This window comes from Protomyctophum parallelum (genome assembly GCF_964188405.1).
Source record: "Protomyctophum parallelum genome assembly, chromosome: 13".
NCBI classification, from domain to species: domain Eukaryota; kingdom Metazoa; phylum Chordata; class Actinopteri; order Myctophiformes; family Myctophidae; genus Protomyctophum; species Protomyctophum parallelum.
Window position 1 is genome coordinate 41,716,868 of NC_139708.1, and position 22,301 is coordinate 41,739,168.

At 44.3% G+C, this 22,301-nt stretch overlaps 1 protein-coding gene across 1 annotated transcript; it reads right to left on the bottom strand.

The window, feature by feature from the left end:
• Window positions 1-170: 170 nt before the first annotated feature.
• Window positions 171-20,801, bottom strand: LOC310868680 (uncharacterized protein; the record flags this gene model as incomplete). The annotated part of the gene is made up of 4 exons (XM_083779136.1): window positions 20,634-20,801; window positions 16,697-16,773; window positions 620-920; window positions 171-263 (listed from the first exon to the last, which is right to left on the bottom strand). The coding sequence occupies exons 3-4, from the start codon at window positions 893-895 to the stop codon at window positions 171-173; spliced, it is 369 nt and encodes a 122-aa protein (XP_083635262.1). The 5' UTR covers window positions 896-920; window positions 16,697-16,773; window positions 20,634-20,801.
• Window positions 20,802-22,301: the final 1,500 nt, after the last annotated feature.

Below are 22,301 nucleotides of genomic sequence, written 5' to 3' on the forward strand. Positions count from 1 at the left end.
ATGTGTCAGATTGACTTCCGGAGCGAGAACTGTCCTCCGCTCCGAGCCGCTCCGAGCCGCTCAATGCACACGGCACGGCAAATTTGCATCATGCTCCAAAAAAGACCGAAACGAAGGCCTTCAGGTTTAATTAGCCAATTTCAGGAAAACAGCATTTTATTTTTCCCCCGTCATTTCTTTCTGCTGAGCGGAGCGGGCATCTGAGTGTAGCCTCGGAGCGAGCACGGAGCGGGGAGCGCTCCATGCGTAAATGAAGGTGAGCGCTGAGCGAGCGAGGAGCGGCGTGGGGGGAGATGAACGTGAGCGCGGAGCGAGCGTAACAAAAGCCGTCGAGAGCGAAGAGCGGAATTATCGGCCGCTCCGCTCCGCTCACATGCTCTGACCCGGAGCAATGCTAAAAGGTAAACAAACGGTTGGCGCGTTCATATATGGATTAAACGTGTGTCTACGCTTATAAGCGTAGCTGGCATAGATGTGTCCCAATAGCCTATAGCTACGTTTATAAGCGTAGATGGCAAGAAAATTAGTAAGGACCCCAAATAGTATAATATTTGGCCGCCTCGACCCCCCAACTGAAAATAAGCTGTTTCAAAAGTTGCTCATTATAAGAAGACATAACATGGTAACACTGGCCTGTGTCCTCTGGGGGCTCCTCCTCCAGGGGACCCCCCGGGGCCGGCGGCAGCGGGGGTCCGTAGAGCTCCTCGTCGTCGTCCTCCTCCTCCTTGCCCAGGGCGGAGAAGTGGATGGTGATGGTGTCTCTGGAGACGGAGCGCTGCACCTGGAGCTTGGGCCCGGGGGCGTGGCGCTGCTGAGGGGGCGTGTCCGCCTGCTGCCGGCCACTCCCCCTGCTGCCACCCGGCCCTCTGCTGCCACCTCCCCCCTGGCTGGTCATCACCACACTGGGAGGGGCTTACAGCCTGAAGAGAGAGAGAGAGAGAGAGAGAGAGAGAGAGGTGAATGTTATATATTTCTTTATGATCTTAAAGGGTTTAGGGTTACAAAAATGCGCCAGAAAGACAGAGAGAGAACGCAGAGCACCATTTCAAAGATCAAACTCCCTGTTAAAGCGTGTCTTTACAGTAGTTGCGCAAATTTATCCTAATATAAACAGAAATCATCTACGCATCTATATAGCTTGCTGCTTAGCAGAAATGGACATAATAAATGCAATCTAAAGATATTTAAAAATATATAATTTTTGTGAACGGAAATGACAAACAGATTGCTCTGATTTCATGGAGGTGTATTATTCCAGGCTCTTAGCATTAGGAGATTGTGGAATAGTTGGCTGGCTATATGCGAGACAAGACAGGATCAGGACAGCCTATGGCCACTGGCCAGCCAGGCCAGCTCTCACATTAATGCCAGAGCACCGGACTTCCATTAGCTCTGATTATGACTGACTGGGCTCTGTTCCGTCCTGTGTCCTGCAGGCCTGCACACCCCTCTCCCGGGCCCAAACACAATTAACCAATTTCAATCTGCCATCCCTATTTCTGGTTGGCATAACAAATTATCACACATAACGGCCGGAAATGTGTATAGGGCTTAAAGTGGTTGATAATGGGTTTGCGTTGAAACACATGGCACTCCTGTGGTCCGTGCGATATTAGTCTGGTTTATTAACCAGGCTACTGGAGGAGAAGTGGCCTATAGCAGTTATTATTGGCTACAAAAATGTCTCCTGAAGGTGTTTCCCTGTCCCGGTTCATTGTCCCGAAAGCGTCATTTGATTGACCCAGCAGCCCATGTATGGTGTAAAAAAGAAATTAAAGAAAGAAAAAACATGTTCAAACATGGAGACAATTTTTTTTGCTACCTTGAGGAACGGTTTGGAATGAAAGTCAGCTGTGAGAATCCTCCTCAGAGGCTGTACTGTACTGTACTGTACTGTACAGCACGCTTCCATCATATCTCTGTGCAGAGGCTTTCAACCCATGAAGAGTCGTGTTCTCATATTGTTCATATAGCTATGGGTGACTTCAACAGTCAACTTAACATTATTTATTTTTCATACAAAACAACATCTCAACTTCACTGGCAGAGTATACACGCACGCACACAAGCGCGTACAGTGCACTCGTGTATGTATTCGCAACAATACAGGCACACGTACTGTACACACACACGCATGAACGCACGCACACACACGTATGCAGACAGAAAGACACACACACAGAGAGTAATGGCAATGCCCCAGTGATCATACAAAGGAGTGCTTTGTATGCCTTTATGTTAGTGTGAGTAGCAGTGGAAGTAGCAGTGATTTGCTGAACGAGGCCTCATGCTGTTATTGAGTTATTCTGCATGTTTGTTCCTCTGCATCGCACCCTGTCCGTGTAATACATTACATTACCACCCACCGCCAGCCTTTAACAAAATATGTCCTTGCGTTTTAAGTATAGGCACAGATTATGTATCTCCACTACGATCGCACCCCCATCCGTCAAACAATCAAACAAAAATCACACCCTGGTGAAGTGAGGAGCGCTCTTATCATCATACGTCATCATAGAGCATCTCAATTCTCATCCAATGGCACATCAGCCATGCAATAATGTCAGACAATCACAATTTGCGTCCTCACTTTTGTCCTCAGTGTTTGTGTTTACACACCTTTGTCTTCAATGTTTCTTATAAACACTTTTGTCTTCAATGTTCTTGTTTACACAAACACTCAAAGCTGGACATACTGTAGGAGTGGGCTAGCACACTGGAGACCCCCTGGAACTCCCTCAAGGACCCCTAGGGGTCCCCGGACCCCACTTTGGGAACCACTGGCTTACGTCATTGAACCTCTTATGACACTGCTTATGGTGTGGATACGTTGGTGGTTATTTAGCCTGATATTGCGACCAAAACTCGCCTTGCCACAGAGTTTACAGTGAAAAGGTTTCTCCCCAGTGTGGACAGTGGTGTGTCTTCAGGTCACTCAACCGGCTAAAACCCTTGCAGAGTTGCCGCACTGTTTACAGTTAAAGGGCCTCTCTCCCGTGTGGCTATGTTGGTGAATCTTCAGACCTTCTAACCGACAGAAACTCTTTCCGCACTCTTTACAGTAAAAGGGTTTCTCCCCTGTGCGCAAGTGTATCTTCAGGTTGCTTAACTGACTGAAACCCTTGTCACAATGTGTACAGTGAAATGGTTTCTCCCCGCTGTGAACATAGCGGTGCGTCTGTACAGGCTAGCTAACTCACTTAAACCCTTGCCACATTGTTCACAGTGGCGACGTCCTTCTCCGGTGTAGACAAAAAGCTGGTGTTTCTTTAAGACACTCTGCATACCGAAACTCTTGCCACACGTCTACAGACGAAAGGTTTCTCTCCCTTGTGTTGACGCCGGTGAGTCGCAAGGTTACACCTTGCGCAAGGTTACAAGATTGCGACTGTACGGTTAAACTCTTGCCACACTGGTTACAGACAAAAGGTATGTCTCCGGTGTCAAACACACATTACCACATGCAGTGAAATTTGTTCTCTGCATTTGACCCTACTCTTGGAATCGGTGAGCCGCAGCATGCTCCGCGCTCGGGAATCATTAGTTGTTGTTTTTTTACCCCCAATCCAACCCATTGATGCTGAGTGCCGAGCAGGGAGGCATTGGGTCCCATTTTTACAGTCTTTGGTATGACCCGGACGGGGATCAAACCCCCGACCTCCCAGTTTCAGGGCGGTCACTCTGAGTCTAACTACAAAGCCACCTGTCTGGTTACTGTCTGAGTGTCTGAGTGTATCTGTTGATACGCTGGTGTATCGTGAGATTAGCTCACATACTAAACCGCTTGTCGCACTGTTTACAGTCAGTGTGTCTTCAGATTACTTTACAAAACATTTGTCACATGGTTTAGCTTTTCTCTTGGGTTTATTTCCTCTGTGATTCATTTGATGTAGCATTACATCTCCTTGTTTAACTAAAGCCTCTGTACTGTAAGGTGTTGGCTCGTTTGAGTCTGCTTGTTTCGGATTGGTCGGAGCTGCTGTTTGGCTGACAGGCTTATATTGATGGAATCTGTCCAATTCTGGGCATTTTAGTAGACATATGTTGATGGAATCATTGGTAACACTTGCTATGCATCCCATGTTTATAACGCGGTATGAACACACTTATAAGACATTATAATATTCTCATAATATGTATAATTATGTATAAGCGCTCATAAATAATCATTATAAATACTTTATAACCTTTAGCATAACACATTATAAAGCACTGACTTACTAATGTCAAGTATTATAATACCTAAAACACTATATGTTTGAAATACACTAGTGCTTTCTAGGGTATGATTTGGGTCCGTAAAGATGAATACAAAATGAATATGAACATCTTTATACTGTCCAATATTAATTTGATAGGGAGGGGATGAAATTATGACAGGCAGTTACTGCCGTCAAAATATGACTCTATGACCCTAGTCAAAAAACACTTTATGTTTGAAATAGACACTCATGCTTTCTAGGGTATGATTTGGTGCCCTAAAGATGAACACAAAATGAATATCAACATCTTAATACTGTCCAATACTTCGATACGGAGGGGGTTGAATTTATGACAGGCTACTGCCGTCAAAATATGACTTCCCAGTCAAAAAACACTTTATGCTGTCCAATAGGCTAATTAGATAGGGAAATTATGACAGGCATTCAGTTGCTGCTGTCAAAATATGACTCCCCAGTCAAAAATCACTTTGTGTTTGAAATAAACACTTGTGCTTTCTAAGGTATGATTTAATTGGGCCCCTAAAGATGAATCCAGAATGAATATCAACGTATTTCTTAGAGAGAGAGAGAGAGAGAGAGAGAGAGAGAGAGAGAGAGAGAGAGAGAGAGAGAGAGAGAGAGAGAGATAGTGACATAAGAGAGGCCACATGAAAGAACAGAAACAGAAATGTGGAATATGACAGCCACAGGGCACTAGGTCGCGGACGACCGTTCAGCCTTTGAAGAATTCACTTGAATACAGACTGCTTTTCATATAAGACAGCAAGAAAGAGAAACAAACACACACACACAGTGAGAGAGAGAGAGAGAGAGAGAGGGCCGAGAGTGAGGCCAAAAGAAAAGATAGTTGTTCATGTTGAATTTGCTAAAACATCATTTTTGGAAAAAACTAAAAACAAACATGTTATGCCCAGTCACCATGCTGCACCTGTGATGTTCCTTTTTACTGACACCAAGTTTAAAATAAGAATTGAATGCACAGAATATCAATATGAAGCAACTGAGAAATATGTTATTTCAATGGTAGTGGATGGAGAGAGAGGATTTTTGTCCAACCACGAAACGGCAACCAATGGGTGCGAAGAGGGGCACAACCACGGGCGGAACTTGACAAAGGGTGAATTCCATACATAACAAAACTAGTAAAAGCCACGCCTCCATTGCTAGTCAGACAAGTAATAGTATAATATGGATTTGGGGGGGTTTCTAGGTTTGTGTATATATATGTACAGAATTGCAATTGCCAATCCTTGCTATGTCACCGTGTGTTTGGGTGAGATCGGGGCTGCTTGCAGCCCAAGTGTACATGTTCAGGTTGGGGGGGGGAGGGAGACAGAACGATGAGAAAGGCAGAGACGACAGAAGGTGTATATTTAACCCATTCTGACCGGGCACCCATTTTGGTGTCGGCATCATGTCATGCTTTAGCTATTGAAAAATAGCAGATCTACAAGCTCATAGCGCGCCACCTAGTGGCGCGCTACGAGCTTGTAGGTCTGCTATTTTTGTAAAAATCGAAGAACGACTGACATTTTTTAGAATCTGATCTCAGGTCAGAATGGGTTAATCAGACCAGTGTGTGTCCAGTGGAAACCTCGTATGAATCTGATCTCAGGTCAGAATGGGTTAATAAGAAAAGGTTGTGGTGTTGCACTGATGATCATAGTCTGAAGGACAACGCTGGTCAAGGTGACCGCGGTAGAGAGACACGTGGCCCTGCATGCTGTGGCTTTAGGAGAACACAAGCCAGCAGCAAAACCCAGCCAAGAGGGGAAAATACTGTAGATCCTCGCTTACATCAACACTCAAACAAACTGCGCGTCGCAGTCCCGCCCCCTCGAGAGACCCGGGAACAAAAAATCGCCGTTCATTTTCCTCATAGGCATTTCTTAAAGTATTAATTTAAAGACGGTTACGGCGCGGACAAAGCCAACTCGGATCGTGACAAATCATGACAATGAACACAATATTGTGGGCCGATCAAATCATTAGAAAGAAGAAAATAAAGGCAGGAGACAACACTATTTGTTTTGTTTTTCTTCTTGTAAATGATTTGATCGGCCCAAAACATTGTGTTCATTGTCATGATTTGTCACGATCCGAGTTGGCTTTGTCCGTGGCGTAACCGTCTTTAAATAAATACTTTAAGAAAAGCCTATGGGAAAAATGCATTGGGATTTATTTCCTGGGCCACTCGTTGTTCTGAAAGGGGGAGGGACTGCGACGCTCTATAGCTATGGTGCTATACTTTTCTGGACACGAGACGAGCTGAGGCTGAATTTAATGTCAGGTGGATTTAGTCATTCATGCTGACACGTTTCAGGGACGATTGGCCCTAAATCATGGTCCACGTTTGCCCTTAGCATGTTCTCGCTGAATTGCCAGCGACAATTAAACCCCATGCCTGCTGCACTATAGCTCTCCACCCACATCAGCACATGACGAGTCGAAATACCCGAAATACCAAACACGCGCTGACACGGGAGGAACAAAATTATGCCCATCGCAGTGGGCTCGAGTGCTACAAAACTGTTAACCACTACTAAGTGATAACTAAACTGTTACTGATGCCAATCTGGTGATGTTGAATGCAGCCTGGTTGAGGAGAGGATATGAGACGAGAGATGATACGAGGGGAGGAGAGATGAGGGAGAGATGAGGGGAGGAGAGGAGAGATGAGGGGAGGGGAGGGGAGGAGAGGAGTTGGCAACGGGACAGCACTTTCATCCAATTAATCAAAGCAAGCAGGGCCACTCTAATCAGCTAAAGCCAAGCGCACTGGGAGAGGAGAGGAGAGGAGAGGAGAGGAGAGGAGAGAGAGAGAGAGAGAGAGAGAGAGAGAGAGAGAGAGAGAGAGAGAGAGAGAGAGAGAGAGAGAGATTTGAACCAAGAAACAGCAAATCCAGAAACCCAAGATCCACAATCTCAAGCTATACATCAAGTTTAGAACCTCCACCCAAAACAACCCCGGTGCCAGATCCCCCCAGCACAGGACATGCAGCCACAATCTCAAGCTACCTCAAGTTTAGAACCTCCACCCAAAACAACCCCGGTGCCAGATCACCCCAGCACAGGACAGCCACAAAACACACAAATTGCCCCCCAGCATGCATGGGACAGCCACAAAACAGACACATTGAGTCATGGACTCAAATGGGAAATACGTGGATTGGGGGAAAAAACTCTTCCCAAATCACAGAGTTCAACACATCAAGTGCCAGGACACCAAACGTGCCATGGAGCTACTGACTGAAGATGAACTGAATCAAAGAAGTGATAGAACAAGCCAGCTCGACATTTCCCAACTCAAAAGTATAGTCATATCTGCACTGCAACCAGAGGGGATATCAAAGGTGATGACATCAACACCATCAATGCACAGATCTCCAGAATCTGTGACACAAAGCACAAAGTCTACTTTGCAAAGCACCCAGACCTGGACGGCAGCAGCCTGTGGGACAAAGTACACATCTGCAAAGCAGAAATCTCAACCTTTGCAAATTAAGAGCCTGAAAGACACCGCATTTGACCTCACCCTGCGCATATCCTACAGATTCAAGCAACAGGGCGATGAACAACTCACCTATAAACTCACCTATAAACTACTCTACACCCAGAAGACACCAAGCAGCACCCAGAGGACACCACTCTACAACCAGGCCCCCGCCTGCATTCAGAGTACACCACCCTACAACCTACTACACATACCCACCACCATCCACACACATGCAAGCACCACCAACCACACCCCAATACAATTATGTCCAAGCTCTGAAAACAACCACTCCCAGCCCCACACATGGAATCACACCCTATGAGCACAACATGCATAATGAGTTCATCAACATGCTCAGTGAGCTTTACACCAACTGGTTCCAGTCCATCAGTGAACACAGTCTTACGATTGAGAAATTCCGCCATAGGCAGACCTGGCTCCCTAGAGAAGACAGACTGTGCACCCACTGCACACAAAACGAGGTAGAGACTGAGCTACACTGTACTTCCCACGGATTACAATCACCCAAGGAGAGTTTGAAAACCACCAAATGTTTATAACATGTTAAAATACATTGAAATACTGCTGTCTACTTTTAAAAGGTATAAAGCGTCTCCTATATGGATCTATAACGATCTGTCAGAAAATCTTGTATAGTCTCACAAGATAGTATTACTCAAAGTGTTAATAGAACACAGCTCTGTTTATACGTTTATTTTCTTGTTTTTTCTTCTTGATTTATTTGTTCCACTGTTGCTGTGGCAATGTAAACGTATGTTTTCTCATGCCAATAAAGCTTAATTGAATTGAATTGAATTGAATGAATTGAATTGAATTGAATTGAATTGAATTGAATTGAATTGAATTGAATTGAATTGAATTGAATTGAATTGAATTGAATTGAATTGAATCGAATTGAATTGAATTGAATTGAATTGAGAGAGAGAGAGACAGAGAGAGAGAGAGAGAGAGAGAGAGAGAGAGATTTGAAGCAGGCCTACATGTGCCACTCACTTACTTCTAGAAGTGACACATTGTTTCGCAGCATGTCATCTGCATATAGAGGGTGAACGCAGTATGCTGTGACACTGATATATGAGCCATCATGATGCAGTATCCTGTAAAAAGATTATAACCTGAGCGGAAGCTGACCTCACCCGATCAATATCTCCTCCACTAATGACAACCACAGGTAAGAATAGAGTCTTACGTTTCTGATCCGGGCACGCTCAATTTGACGAAGACAAGGTGTAAATATGATATGTAGTCCGCAACACTGGTAGAAAAAACTCGTATCGGTCACAGGGATCTTCTTCAGGAATTCCTGAAGAAGATCCCAGTGACGGATACGAGTTTTTTCTACGTTGAATCAATAAACCAGTGGAGCTGAGTTTTTTCTACCAGTGTTGCGGACTCTATTTCTTCCTCGTGTACTGCCATTTTGTCCAGCACCTGGGCTAGAGTGGAGGTGCATGCTCTATTACCTTTGTAAATATGATATGTCATGCACTCAAATTGTATGTAGTATGCACAACGGCGCCACGTCCTCCCGGTGGGTGCTCCTCACTGGCAAGTGAGTCACTATAGGATAAAATAGCAACACACACATGTGGAGGAATTCATTGGCTTGACAACGACATTGGCGGACAAAGGGGTAAAAGGCAAAGACAGGACAGACAGTCATGTTGTGATTCTAACACAGCACATGCACACGCACGCACGCACACACGCACGCACGCAAGCATGCACGCACTTCATCTAAAAGTCCGCAGTTTGATCCCGTGTTCCCCCAGAGTTAGTGTCCTTGAGGAAGACTCTGAACGCCTAATTGATCCATATGTGCAGGTTGGTGCCTTGCATGGTTTCCTCCGCCATTGGTGTATGAATGTGTGTGTGAATGAGTGAATGTAATGCACAATCTGTAAAGCGCCTTGGATAAAGGCGCTATATAAATGTACCATTGACCACACACAGTGGTGGCCTTAATAATAATGATTAATTATTAAAAATTATGACATCATGAACGGGGCCTCCCGATCCTTAAAGCCTCCCCTGCCCACACACACACTTCATCTAAAAAAATAAGCCACTCACTGAGGATCATAAGGATCCACCTCTTAATCACACAATCAAAGACCAGGGAGACCAGGCAGCTGGCGTTAATTACCTCACGCTCGCTGCGCAAGGGTATTCAATAGCGCTCACGTCGTCACTATAATTATAGTTTGGTAAACTGAAAAGAAAAAGGAAAAGAAAAGTTGAGTTGTCCTCGAGTCCTGAGTTGAAACAGTGCCCGCTGGCACTCCCTTGAATTAGTTGGAATGTAACATTTAGAAGACAATGGCAAGTCGCCAACCCCCCGCGGCGGGTGGGAGAGGCGTGAAGATCATTAGAAGAGATGCAGGGAGAGAGTGGCCAAAGGAAATGCAAGAAAAACACGGTCATCTTGACCTTACTGAGAGTAGCTAGTGTAATCAGAGCAACATGCAACTACTTGCAACTACTTGCAACCAGGTGCAAGGAGTTGCAATGGTGTGGTTTGTTTTGTTGCAAGGAGTTATGAGTAGTTGCAAGGAGTATTTGCAGCTGGTGTGGTTTGGGCCTTAGAGTTAAGTTAACACTCTTCCTCATCATAGTGTGTGTAGCCCTGAGTCATGAGTGAAAGCAGAAGAAAAACAACATGTGCACAAAACAAATGCACAAATCATTTTTCATGAAAACGCCCACACACACACTGGCAGGCAATCACAAGCACATTAGCATACTCTTGCACGTGCGCGCACACACACACACACACACATGAACACGAACACACGCACACACACGTGCACACACAGAGAACAGGCCAGTAAACACAGGTTTACAGCCATGACAGGCAGCATCAAGCCACACAACACAAGCAGAAAGAAGAAAGATAACTGTCATGAATAACCTGAAAATAAATCATAATCTATCATCTCCTAGGAGACCATGAAGCAACACAAAACACTCTGCTTAACTGGATCAAACCAGTTCTCTCTCTCTCTCTCTCTCTCTCTCTCTCTCTCTGTCAGTCATACTCCAGGAGCATTAAAACATCACACATGATTGGTTGGTTACCATGACAACAGGGAACCATTTTCTGGCCATTTGTTGGAGAGGCTCTCCTGTCAGGAGTGTGTCTGACTTGCTGCTGTGTGTTCCTTAGGCTTAGTTCATCAACAACATCTTCACTGAAGAGCTGTGTGTGTGTGTGTGTGTGTGTGTGTGTGTGTGTGTGTGTGTGTGTGCGTGCGTGCGTGCGTGCGTGCGTGCGTGCGGCCATGGACTAATTGAAAGCAAAGAGAGCCAAGCATTGATGTCTCTGTGATCTAAGGAGAGAGAGAGAGAGAGAGAGAGAGAGAGAGAGAGAGATTCATATAACCTCATCAGCCCTGTCTTACATTGTGTATTCTACAGATGGAAGCTGTACGGTATGTCCTTATATGTCCATATGGGAAGTACGGGTGCAACAGTTCAAAGAAATTAATTTCAGTCAGACAACTCACGAATAGATTGAACAATTTTTTTTATGGAATGAGAATATAAGTGTGCATATAAAATGTTGTCTTGGCGTTCGGCTCTGCTACATTTTTCACCATGCTCGGCACAATTATACAACCACCATTAAGAGCAGGGAGATAGATATACAATAGCAACCCCCCTAAGGGGAACAGAAATAGCAGAGCCCATCCCACCGGTGGTGCTGAGGTGGCGGTGCTAGGAACGACGACAACCAGGAACGCAACAGCTGGAATGCAGGACGATTGCAACCTTATAGGTGGACTTAAATACCCTGCCCAATTGCGTATGACGTGTGGGACTTGCGTAGAACTGAATGAGACCCTCAAGTGTATATAACTGAACTAACTCCGCAAGCTATACATACAATTTAATCAATGATCTTAAAAAAAAAAGAAAAAGGCGGACAAGAAATGGAAAGAGAGAGATATGGTGAGTGACGTGCAGAAAAGGCTGTCGAACCTGCAACGTGCTTTCAGGCTACATCGTAGCCTATAGGTGCCCGGAATACATTTATTCTTCTTTCAAAATGTTTCAAAAGATATCCAATCTTACAAGCTCACAGCATGTCGCTGATGCTTTGTATTATGCAAGTGCATGAGTATACACTAAGTGTACACAAAGAGTGCAAAGTGTAATACACAAGTGTACAAACGTTGCATACAACAGTATGTACGCACAAACAGTGCCAAGTGAACACAAACTGGCATGATTGAACTGTACGTTGTTGTGATGCTATTGTTAATTTGTTTCATATTATCCAGCAGCGTCCCCCGGGGATGTGATGTGACTTTTAGACGAGAACGAGGAGACGATGGCTCTGCTCTGCGTGGCTGACTGTCTGGCTGCAGAAACCTCTTATCTCCATATTTTAATTGTTTGTGTTTTTTTTCGTAAATTAACGCCCAAAATCGATCGTACACATATACCACCACGTCACACAAAAGCATCAAAAGCAGCAGATCCACAAGCAACGTGTTTCGAGCTTGTCGATCGATCTGCTATTTGTTTTGCTTATTTATTTATTTTTATCCTGAAGAGAGACTTGTACAGTATATGAGGTTTCCGCACCCAACAGAGACAAGATTGAAAAAAGAGGGGCAAGAACGACAGTATCATGCAGAACATGGCGACGGCGGTTGCTAGCTGGCTCATGGGTAAAATGGCCGGGTTCAGCCACTTTACCGAGTGCTGTGTTACGAGCTTGTCGATGTGCTTTTGAAAAATCGTGAATATATATTCTTTTCAAAGCGAACGTTTTTAACTCAAATCTGGAACAACATATTTTCAGATGGGGGTCGGCAGCCAATTACATTTTTGGGGGTCGTTGACCATGAAAATGCTTGCGAACCACTGACATAGAAAAATGGATTTTTCAGAAAACTGTCATGATTTAGAAGAAGGCATTTGTAGAATCGTCCTTAGGTCTACACTTTATTTTGTCATTGTTGCTTTATGTGAGTGTGAGTGCAATGAGTCCAGTTATATAATTATGGGGCAGGCTGATTGTCGAAGTGTTCACAGGTGGGATGACGAGGGGCTTGGAGACAGGTGAGTGAACTGACTGTGTGAGTGGAAGGGAAAGTGGGAGTGGCCAGGTCTGACTGTGGAGAGAAAGATCCTAACACTTTTGTCCCCACACGTCTCAAGTTTTGCCATTGACAATGAATGGAAAGATTACGTATATTAAACATCAAAACATTAAACGCCATTGACATTGAAGGGGAAGTTCACACACACACACCCTCACACACACACACACACACACACACACACACACACACACACACACACACACACACACACACACACACACACACACACACACACACACACACACACTATATAATCCAATGCATGCAGCCTCCATTATGCTCATTTGCATGTGAAAGCAAAAGTTTGATGGCCACTTCAATGACCTGTGTGCTTTGAGTAAAGAGCAGCTCTGCATCTGCTTATAGTATACCGTTAAAATAATGCTTATCCACTTATTATCGTATGCCACGTATGCCTGTTTCTGCAAACAGGGCGAGGTCACTGTGTAGCTCACATCTGTGGGATCTGAACAGGACGGATACGTACGTCCTTCCTCTTCCTCTTTGCACTTCCTGTTTGGTGAGATATAACGTCTATGGCAGGGATCGAGGCACCGTGACTTTAACTATTAGACTCTCTCTCTGTCTGTCTCTCTCTCTCACCATGTAGATGCTCTGTAAATGAAACACTGTTGAACACACATCCTGTTAACAGGGACACGTACGTACGTACGTACATACGCATGTAGGCACGCAACGCACGCACGCACGCGCACAGTCGCACACACACACACACACACACACACACACACACACACAGACACACACACACACACACACACACACACACACACACACACACACACACACACAGACACACACACAAACACACACACACACATACACACACAGCCCATTAGCTGGGACACTTGTGGCTTCACTGTCTTGCTGACAGGTGAGCGTAATGGCTGGCTGAATGAATTCTCCCTTAGGGAGAATTCTACATTTAATTTCAGGAGGTGTGTGTGTGTGTGTGTGTGTGTGTGTGTGTGTGTGTGTGTGTGTGTGTGTGTGTGACGCAGACATTCAATCGCGCATCAATCTAGCCTCCGCCGCGTTTGGTCGCCTAAGATCACGGGTCTTCACCAACAAGAACCTGAAGGCCTCAACCAAGGCAGCAGTGTACCAGGCAGTATGTGTGTCCACACTACTGTATGGCTCTGAAGCCTGGACACCATACAGACGGCATATAACATCTCTGGAGGCTTTCCACATCCGCTGTCTGCGAAGGATCCTGGGTATCACATGGGAGCACCACATGACCTACGCAGAAATATATCAACGCACCAACTCATCCAGCATGGAGGTGTTTCTGTCACGCAGACAGCTCCGCTGGTTAGGCCATGTGATACGCATGCCTGCAGCTCGTCTTCCTCGACAGGTCCTCTACAGCCAGCTTCAATCCGGCCAGAGGTCTGCAGGAGGCCAACAGAAGAGCTACAAGGACCACATATAAGATGCTACTAAAGAGCTGCAACATTCCACCCTCAAACCTGGAAAGGATAGCAGTAGACCGGGACGCTTGGCGCTCCTCCTGCAACTCAGGTGTCTCCCGCTTGGAGGAGAAGACATGCCTGAGACGCGCAGAGCGCGCTGCAGGGACTATCCTACCAGGCTCAACACACCCCTGCCCCACGTGTGGAAAAGTGTGCGGATCAGCTATTGGTCTTAACCGCCACATGTGGGCGCATGAGCGCACCAGGCGCTGAAAACCCCCCTTTACCCCCGGGAGATATGAAGTCATCATTGACTACGTTGGACTGCCATAAGCATAAGCAAGTGTTGAAGTGTCTGGTATAGCACATATGGCCAGTTGCTATAATGTCTCCCTCCTTTTCCTGCAGTATAGACTATATTGCTCAGTAGAATTTGTCTAGAATTTATCTCACGTTCAGTAGAATTTATCTCACTATTGCCAATTTCCGCGTCATATTATGAGGTGGCTTTTTGGGAGTGTTCACTGTTACGTCTGTTATCCTGAAATATAGAGTCTGACGGAGATAGTCCCTGTTTACTCAGCCTCAGAATCAGAAGGATGTGTGTCAGAAAACTTTCCCAAACCCAATAAATAAAGACGAGATTCAACTAGCAGCTCAATCTCATTGGAACGAAAATATTCAATGGATATTCACATTTCTAATGCCAGCTTTAGCAACTATACGTCTTTGAATGTCCCGTGCAGCTATAGCGTAGCCAATTAGCCAGTAGCAACAGTGTTGCTGGCTGCATGGTGCTCTGCCGAGACTCTGTGTAATCAGCACAGCTGATGATATTTCTAATCATCTAATGTGATTACTCCCTTCTCAAACTTAACAGCTAGTGTGCCGATTTCAATCAATGTAAAAACAAAATCCTATCGCAAGGATTTGGCGGCCCCTCTGCATGCGGTAACCCCCTACCCTATTGAAGACGAATACCGGAAGACTCGACCCGGTGCTTGCCCGTTTTTCCTCCCGGAATTGTCACCAGTGAGGGGGATAACTTTGTAATATGCTATTGGCTGTTTGTATTCTTTTTGGAAAAATATAAAAAGATACTCATGTAGAAAGGCTATATTATTTTACTTATATTGACCCTATAAACAATTTAGTATTATTTAGTATATGTAAGGTTTTGCCCACTCAAATGGTACCTCGTCAGATAATCCCCACATATCCTACAACAACTTCTGTGAACAGACTTCAATGTAGTAGATTTTCATAAATTATATTTGTACTTAGGCTGTCTGCTGTCATGAAAGTTTATAGTTAGAGAAATTCAAAGTCCAGCCGTCTGCTGTCCAGCCTCTCCCACCCCTCACATTGGGGAAAATTCTGGGAGGAAAACAGAAACGGGGCGAGTCTTCTTGTTACCTTGAAGACCCATGCTTTTAGAACTTACAGACCATCTGCACTGCAGCTCCACCTCAAAACTATCCAAATAAGCAAAGAAGAATAAGACTTCAAGGCAGCAACACATCACTTGACCGCTATAGACCGTATGCTATGAAGCGACATAGCACTGCATATAGGCAACGGGCAACGGATAAGGGATCTCTTCAAAGGCAATGGCATGTGGCACAGTGAGTGGTTTAATTATTGTAACGCCCAAACCACACCCATGCATAATGTAACGGGTAACGGAAGTGTTTTAGGGATTTAGACAGGTAACCAAAATATCAACTTTTTTAACACCCCTTCCCCACTGTTAAATCTCCAAATAGTGTATTTAGAATGTTAACATGAAAATGGAGCCCTATATATAATACCCCATGTCAATGTATCCATGAGTGTATAATTACTTTGAGAGTGGTGCAAATATGGAACCAATTTTATACTGAGTATAAACTATCAAAACAATGACTAAAATTAAAGTAAAATTCAGAATTATACTCGAGTATTAGTACTTTCACCACAGTGTGGCGATGGAGGGATGAGAGGTGAGGAGGATGTGGAGAGATGGAAGGAGAGAGGGAGAGGGGGAGTGGTTGTTCAAGGCCGTGTATCAATTCCAGACCTCCCATCCAAACACCGGCCAAACACATGGACACGCACGCACACACACACACACACACACACACACACACACACACACACACACACACACACACACACACACACACACACACACACACACACACACACACACACACACACACGATTACTCTCTCTTTACCTCTCTCACACTCACAGAGACAAACACATTCGCGCACACACAAGGTCGATTCCAATCGCAGGGGGGTTTCTTAATCAATATGGGGTTCATAATTTCGAGTTGTAGCAGAAGAGAACAGAAGAGAAGTGAAGAGAAGAGAAGGGGATAGTTAGAGAGAGGAGAAGTGCACTTGAGAGGATATGTCTTACCTTGAGATGTAGTGGTATTCAATCTCCCCCTATCACTGGCACGCACAGCACAGCCATCGATCATGGTGCTAACTGACCTAGACAGACAGACAGACAGACAGACAGACAGACAGACAGACAGACAGACAGACAGACAGACAGACAGACAGACAGACAGACAGACAGACAGACAGACAGACAGACATGAAAGTGAAGTGGTTAATTGGGAGGAAGTTGGCACACCACACACAGTCATACTGGGAACTAAAGCACATGGCGTGTGTGTTTCGAACATATTGTTGCTGTCGGGCAGAAACCTCTTATGTCCATACTTAAGTACTATAGAACTATAATTGTCAATGAACGCCCTACTTCAGTGGTTTTCAACCAGTGGCCCAGGGACCTCCAGTGGTCCTTGAAGGGGTTCCAGGTGGTCATGATGGACAGTTGGTATCCAAATGGACCCTCTTACATGACCCTCATGTAACTCTTGAGAGTGTAAAATGATTCATTTTAAGCTCTCAAGAGTTTTAGAGACTATTGTTATTGATCAATGTCTGCCTGTTATCTCTCCTAAACCAACCAAAATCGTATCCAACGATAACAAAGTATTCTTTAGTTTGGGTCTTAGAGCTAAATGTCATCAAATGGTGGTCCCTGGCTCAAAAATGCAGAATAAACTAGAAAAAGTGCCCTTCTGGGCACAGGTCTCCACCAGGATTCTTCCTCAGCCTAGTGGGAATATGCGTGCACAGTCTCATCGCAATGGGACGCTGCGTTGAGGAGTTGTGGCGATTTGTACAAAGCGGGCTACTCCTGAAAACTGTAGGAGCCAATCGTGGCCAATCAGGATGGAATATGAGAAATCAAACAAACCTGTCTTGATCACATGACTATGGAGATCATGTGTACCGATTTGCGTGAAATTTGGATAAAATCTGAAGGAGTAATAATATGTGTTTTACATATGTCGGCCTCCTGGTGGCGCTATAAAGAGCAGATGTGAAAAATTCCAGACAAAGGTTTTTCCTTGGCCTCTAGGGAGTTGGCATACAAAGTTATCCACAGATCCGTGCAGTTAGAGGTAAAAACACTTTTCGGCCAGTTATAGCGCCACCTTGAGGCTGAGTTGAAATTGTTCATGTGGCATTTCGTCCTCGGCCTAGTGGGAATGTGGGTGCACAATTTCAGGGAAATCACGCGATGTGTTCATGATTTGCAGCATTTTGTTTGAAACTGAGCACTCCTGTGAACTTTGGAAGCCAATGTTAACCAATCAGGATGGAGTGTGAGAAATCTGAAAGACCCGTTTCGTTGAATGGCTCTAGAGAGACTGTGTACCAATTTGCGTAATGTTTGGACAAAATCTGTAGGTGTACTGTGCAAAAACTTGTTTTGCACAAAGCGGCCTCCTGGTGGCACTATAACAGGCCGTTCTGGAAAGTTTGGGGCAGAGGTTCATCGTTGGCATCCAGGGAGTGTGTGTGCAAAATTTGGCATCGACCGGGTTAACAGTGGCCGAGATTAGCTGCTCACGGACACACGGACACACGGACGGACGGACACACGGACACACGGACGGACGGACGGACGGACGGACACACGGACGGACGGAGTGCAAAACATACTCTCCCCCCATGCCTTCGGCCTGGTGGAGACAATAATGGACTTTGTTATGAAAAGGGTTGAAAACCACTGCCCTATAATTGATCATACTACACTGCTACAGCGTCACATGGAAGCATCAAAGCACAAAAAGTGCCACTTTACGCCGCGTAAAACAAGGTTGTGGATGTGCTACTTTTCACATACTTTTGAATTCTAATCGTGAAAAGCAACAGGCTATAGTTTTGGACATAATGAGGTTTCCACCCGACAGAGACGATATACTGCAAGGGCAGTTACAAGCACAACTACACACGCACGCACGCATGCATGCATGCACGCACGCACAGTCACACAGTCACACAGTCACACACACAAATCGAAAGCATTCATTGACATGTCACTTATAGGCCCTAATGCTGATGAGGTACTGTATAGTGCAGTCTTAGAGGATGAAGCCATCCGCTCCCACACTGTCCCACGTATATGCTGATGGGAATAAACCAGGATATCACTGGAAAGTTATAACAACTACAGTTATTATGAACCAGTGGTTATAGGAGAGAGAGAGAGAGAGAGAGAGAGAGAGAGAGAGAGAGAGAGATTGGTTATGATGATGATGTTGATTATGATGATGATGATGATGATGATGATGATGGATGATGATGATGATGATGATGATGATGATGATGATGATGATGGAGGGGAGAAAACCAAACTTAACCACTTAACCTGATTCTACAAATAAAACCAACAGTTTTCTGAGAAACCTACAATATGTTGCTATATATCACCAGTGATGCTCAAAATCCTTTCATGTCATTAAGGAAGGACCCCGAAAATGGTATTGCATTTGGCTGCGGACCCCCATCCCCACATATTTTGTTCTATGACGAATTAATTGGGATATCCTTTATTGGACTGTAACAATTCCGGTCAAGGTTAAAAAATATTATTGCTCCATGGCGCCTTGTGAAACACACGCAATGAAAAGTGCTGTACGATAATAAAAAAAAGGTTATTTATGGCTGTGATGAAATCATCTCCAGAGTGGAGAGGAGAGGAGAGGAGAGGAGAGGAGAGGAGAGGAGAGGAGAGGAGAGGAGAGGAGAGGAGAGATATCTTATTTTATTTGAAGCCCTAAAATTGTTTTTCTCTGCACTGTATAGCACTGTAGTGTTGCAGTCAACAAACATCAGGCTAAAGTCACTATTTTACCATCATTTGTTGAAAATGGTTTGTTTCATTACTGTGATTTCATTGTAGGCCTATAAGTAAAAGATTCTTAAATAGTTAATAGAACCATTCTTAAATAGTTAATTGAGATAAGAGAGGAGATGGGGGACACATGGGGAGAGGTAAAATGGTAAATGGTGTATTTATATAGCGCCTTTATCCAAGGCGCTTTACAGAGATTGTGCATTACATTCACCCATTCACACACACATTCATACACCCATGGCAGCGGAAACCATGCAAGGCACCAACTAGCACATCGGGAGCAATTAGGGGTTTAGTGTCTTGCTCAAGGACACTTCGACGGTAACTCTGGGGGATCCCGGGTTCGAACTGGCAACCCAGGCACTCTACCCCTGAGCCACCGCCGCCCCTGGAGAGGAGAGGAGAGAGATATAGGCTCTTTGCAGTTCATAAAAGGCTACATGGAATAATGTGCTGCTGCTCGACCCAGACTGTCTGCATCATCACTGGTGCATCCACTCACAACCATAGCACAATTAATCCTACTCACATGGCAGCTCTGTCTGTCTGTCTCTTAGATAAGTCAGTGTAATGTCATTATGTCAAACAGTGTCGTTCAATCAATGAGCATTTCCAAAGATTCTACATATTTTCAGCCAAATTAAAAAGCTGGGCTTCAGCAGAGAGCAATAACTATACTGTCTGGTTGTAGCCTATACCGTCACTGTTACAACATCAGCTCAGCTGTATTGTCAGATCAGATTTGACATAATTAGAAGGACTGCGCGTGCTTTGCCATATTCTAAGCGATGCGTTTACAGCGTTTTGGACAATTGTTAATCTAATAGCTACATCCATAGCCTACATTCTACGTTATAATAACCAGCGTAACAGAAAACGCCCCCCTCCTTTTATCGGCCGTTTCTAAAGGCTTTCCTCTCAGCAGATACAGTATATCTGCGTTATTATATCCTATAGGCTCTGATATGAACTGGACTATTTTCAGCCCATCGTCACACACAAAAACAACAACAGCCCACATTAAAGACAAACCGACTATCCAACAAAGCCAAGCAAGCACAAAAAACAACAACAGCTGTCTCTAATCTATAATAACCCAATCTATTCTAATGGTAGGCCAGCTATATCTTACCGTGAGGTCGCATCTTCATTCGGAGGCCATCAGCATCGCGGTGGTTATAGTTTTAGAGGCTATATATTATAGTAGACCGTTGTCAATCTGCGTTAGGCTGGATATTAATACTCCGCGAGGAGGAGGAGGATGTTTCGCGACGGCAGTGACAGAGGAGGAGAGAGGAGAAGAGGGTATACGGGCGTTTCTAATCTACAGTCTACGAACACGTAGGCCTACACTGTGAAAACCCTGAGACCTGGCTGAGACTGACTTCACTTGGTTCCATTTTGTACCACATTCGGAGTTATAGCCTACAAATGGATACATTAATTAACACTGAGGAAGAGGATCGCGGTCGCGGGTCCATTAGGTTCCATTTTCTAGGAGTTATTATAGGCTGGGCTATAGGCTATATATTCATCAGATTACATTTAATGATCTTTGCAGGTGCGCCCATATACGAGCTGTTCTGTAGCCTATCCTGATTCCTATTATGCAATAAAACAGCATCCATCCAAGACCAAGGCTATTAACGTTAAAGTCCTATATAGGCCAGGTCCATTTATATACGAATTATTATCTGTTTTTTCCCTTCACTCTTTGATTTATTATGAATAGTATAGTCTACCTAGGTGGGAGTTTGTTGTTGTTAGGTGAATCACTATTCACTAGCCACACCCCCAATTTAAATCTCCCCTCATGACAATCAACTCAATTGTCCATAAAGCATAATTCATAATATATGATAGGCCTATTGCACCAAGACTGTGTGAATTGCAGTGACATATTGCGGTTAAGAGCTAAACATGAATTGAGAATCATACATATTGATTTATTTTATTTTTTCTTTCGTGGTGAGAAGCCTGATCTGCCAACTATTTTCTAATGGGTTCATTAAATTAATCATAATGCTGTAGTTTGAGCTGTCCAGATGACATTTGCTTGGATACATCGCCACCTACTGGTTGGAAATGTTCATGCAGGGGAGTCCCCAGTAAAATAAATAAAGCACTTTATCCATTTAGCCTATTATGTTTCAAAAATAGCACATCTGCTATTTTTTTATGTTTAGCTTGAAAATCGCTAAATCATAATACATTTGGGGGTCCTAAGGTCCTTGACACCAAAACGTTTCAGAACCACGTTAACCTGTACTTTTGGAATATCAAGCCATTTCATTGTCTATGTTCAGAAAACAATATAATATCTAATAGTCTAATATGAAACACACTGATCTAGAATCACTAGTCAGTTGTCACCTGTCTAACCCTGTCAGAAATAATGCATATTGGCCAATCTCTGTTTACGAGACAAGGGCGTCATCTAGTGGCCACTAGTACACAGCACTAGGCTATATGAAGTTATAGTATCATTTTGATGTCATAATTTTGGTCACTAGCATATTAAGAAGACAGTCATTAAACTCTTCATATTTTAGTGTAACATTTAAGATGTGCAATGCGATCTTTGGCGCACCCCCAGGTTGGTAAACATTATTATATAAGTCACTTAAAGGAAAACTTTCTTTTTTTTCAACCACGGTTCATGTTTTAGGTTGTTATTAGAGAAAGTATAAGATGAGTGTTTTTTTTTTCCATTTGCTGCTTTCTTTCATTTTAGCGATTTAAGCTATTTTTGACAGGGGGGCGGGGGCATTCGAACATGGGGCTAAATATGTATTTTCTT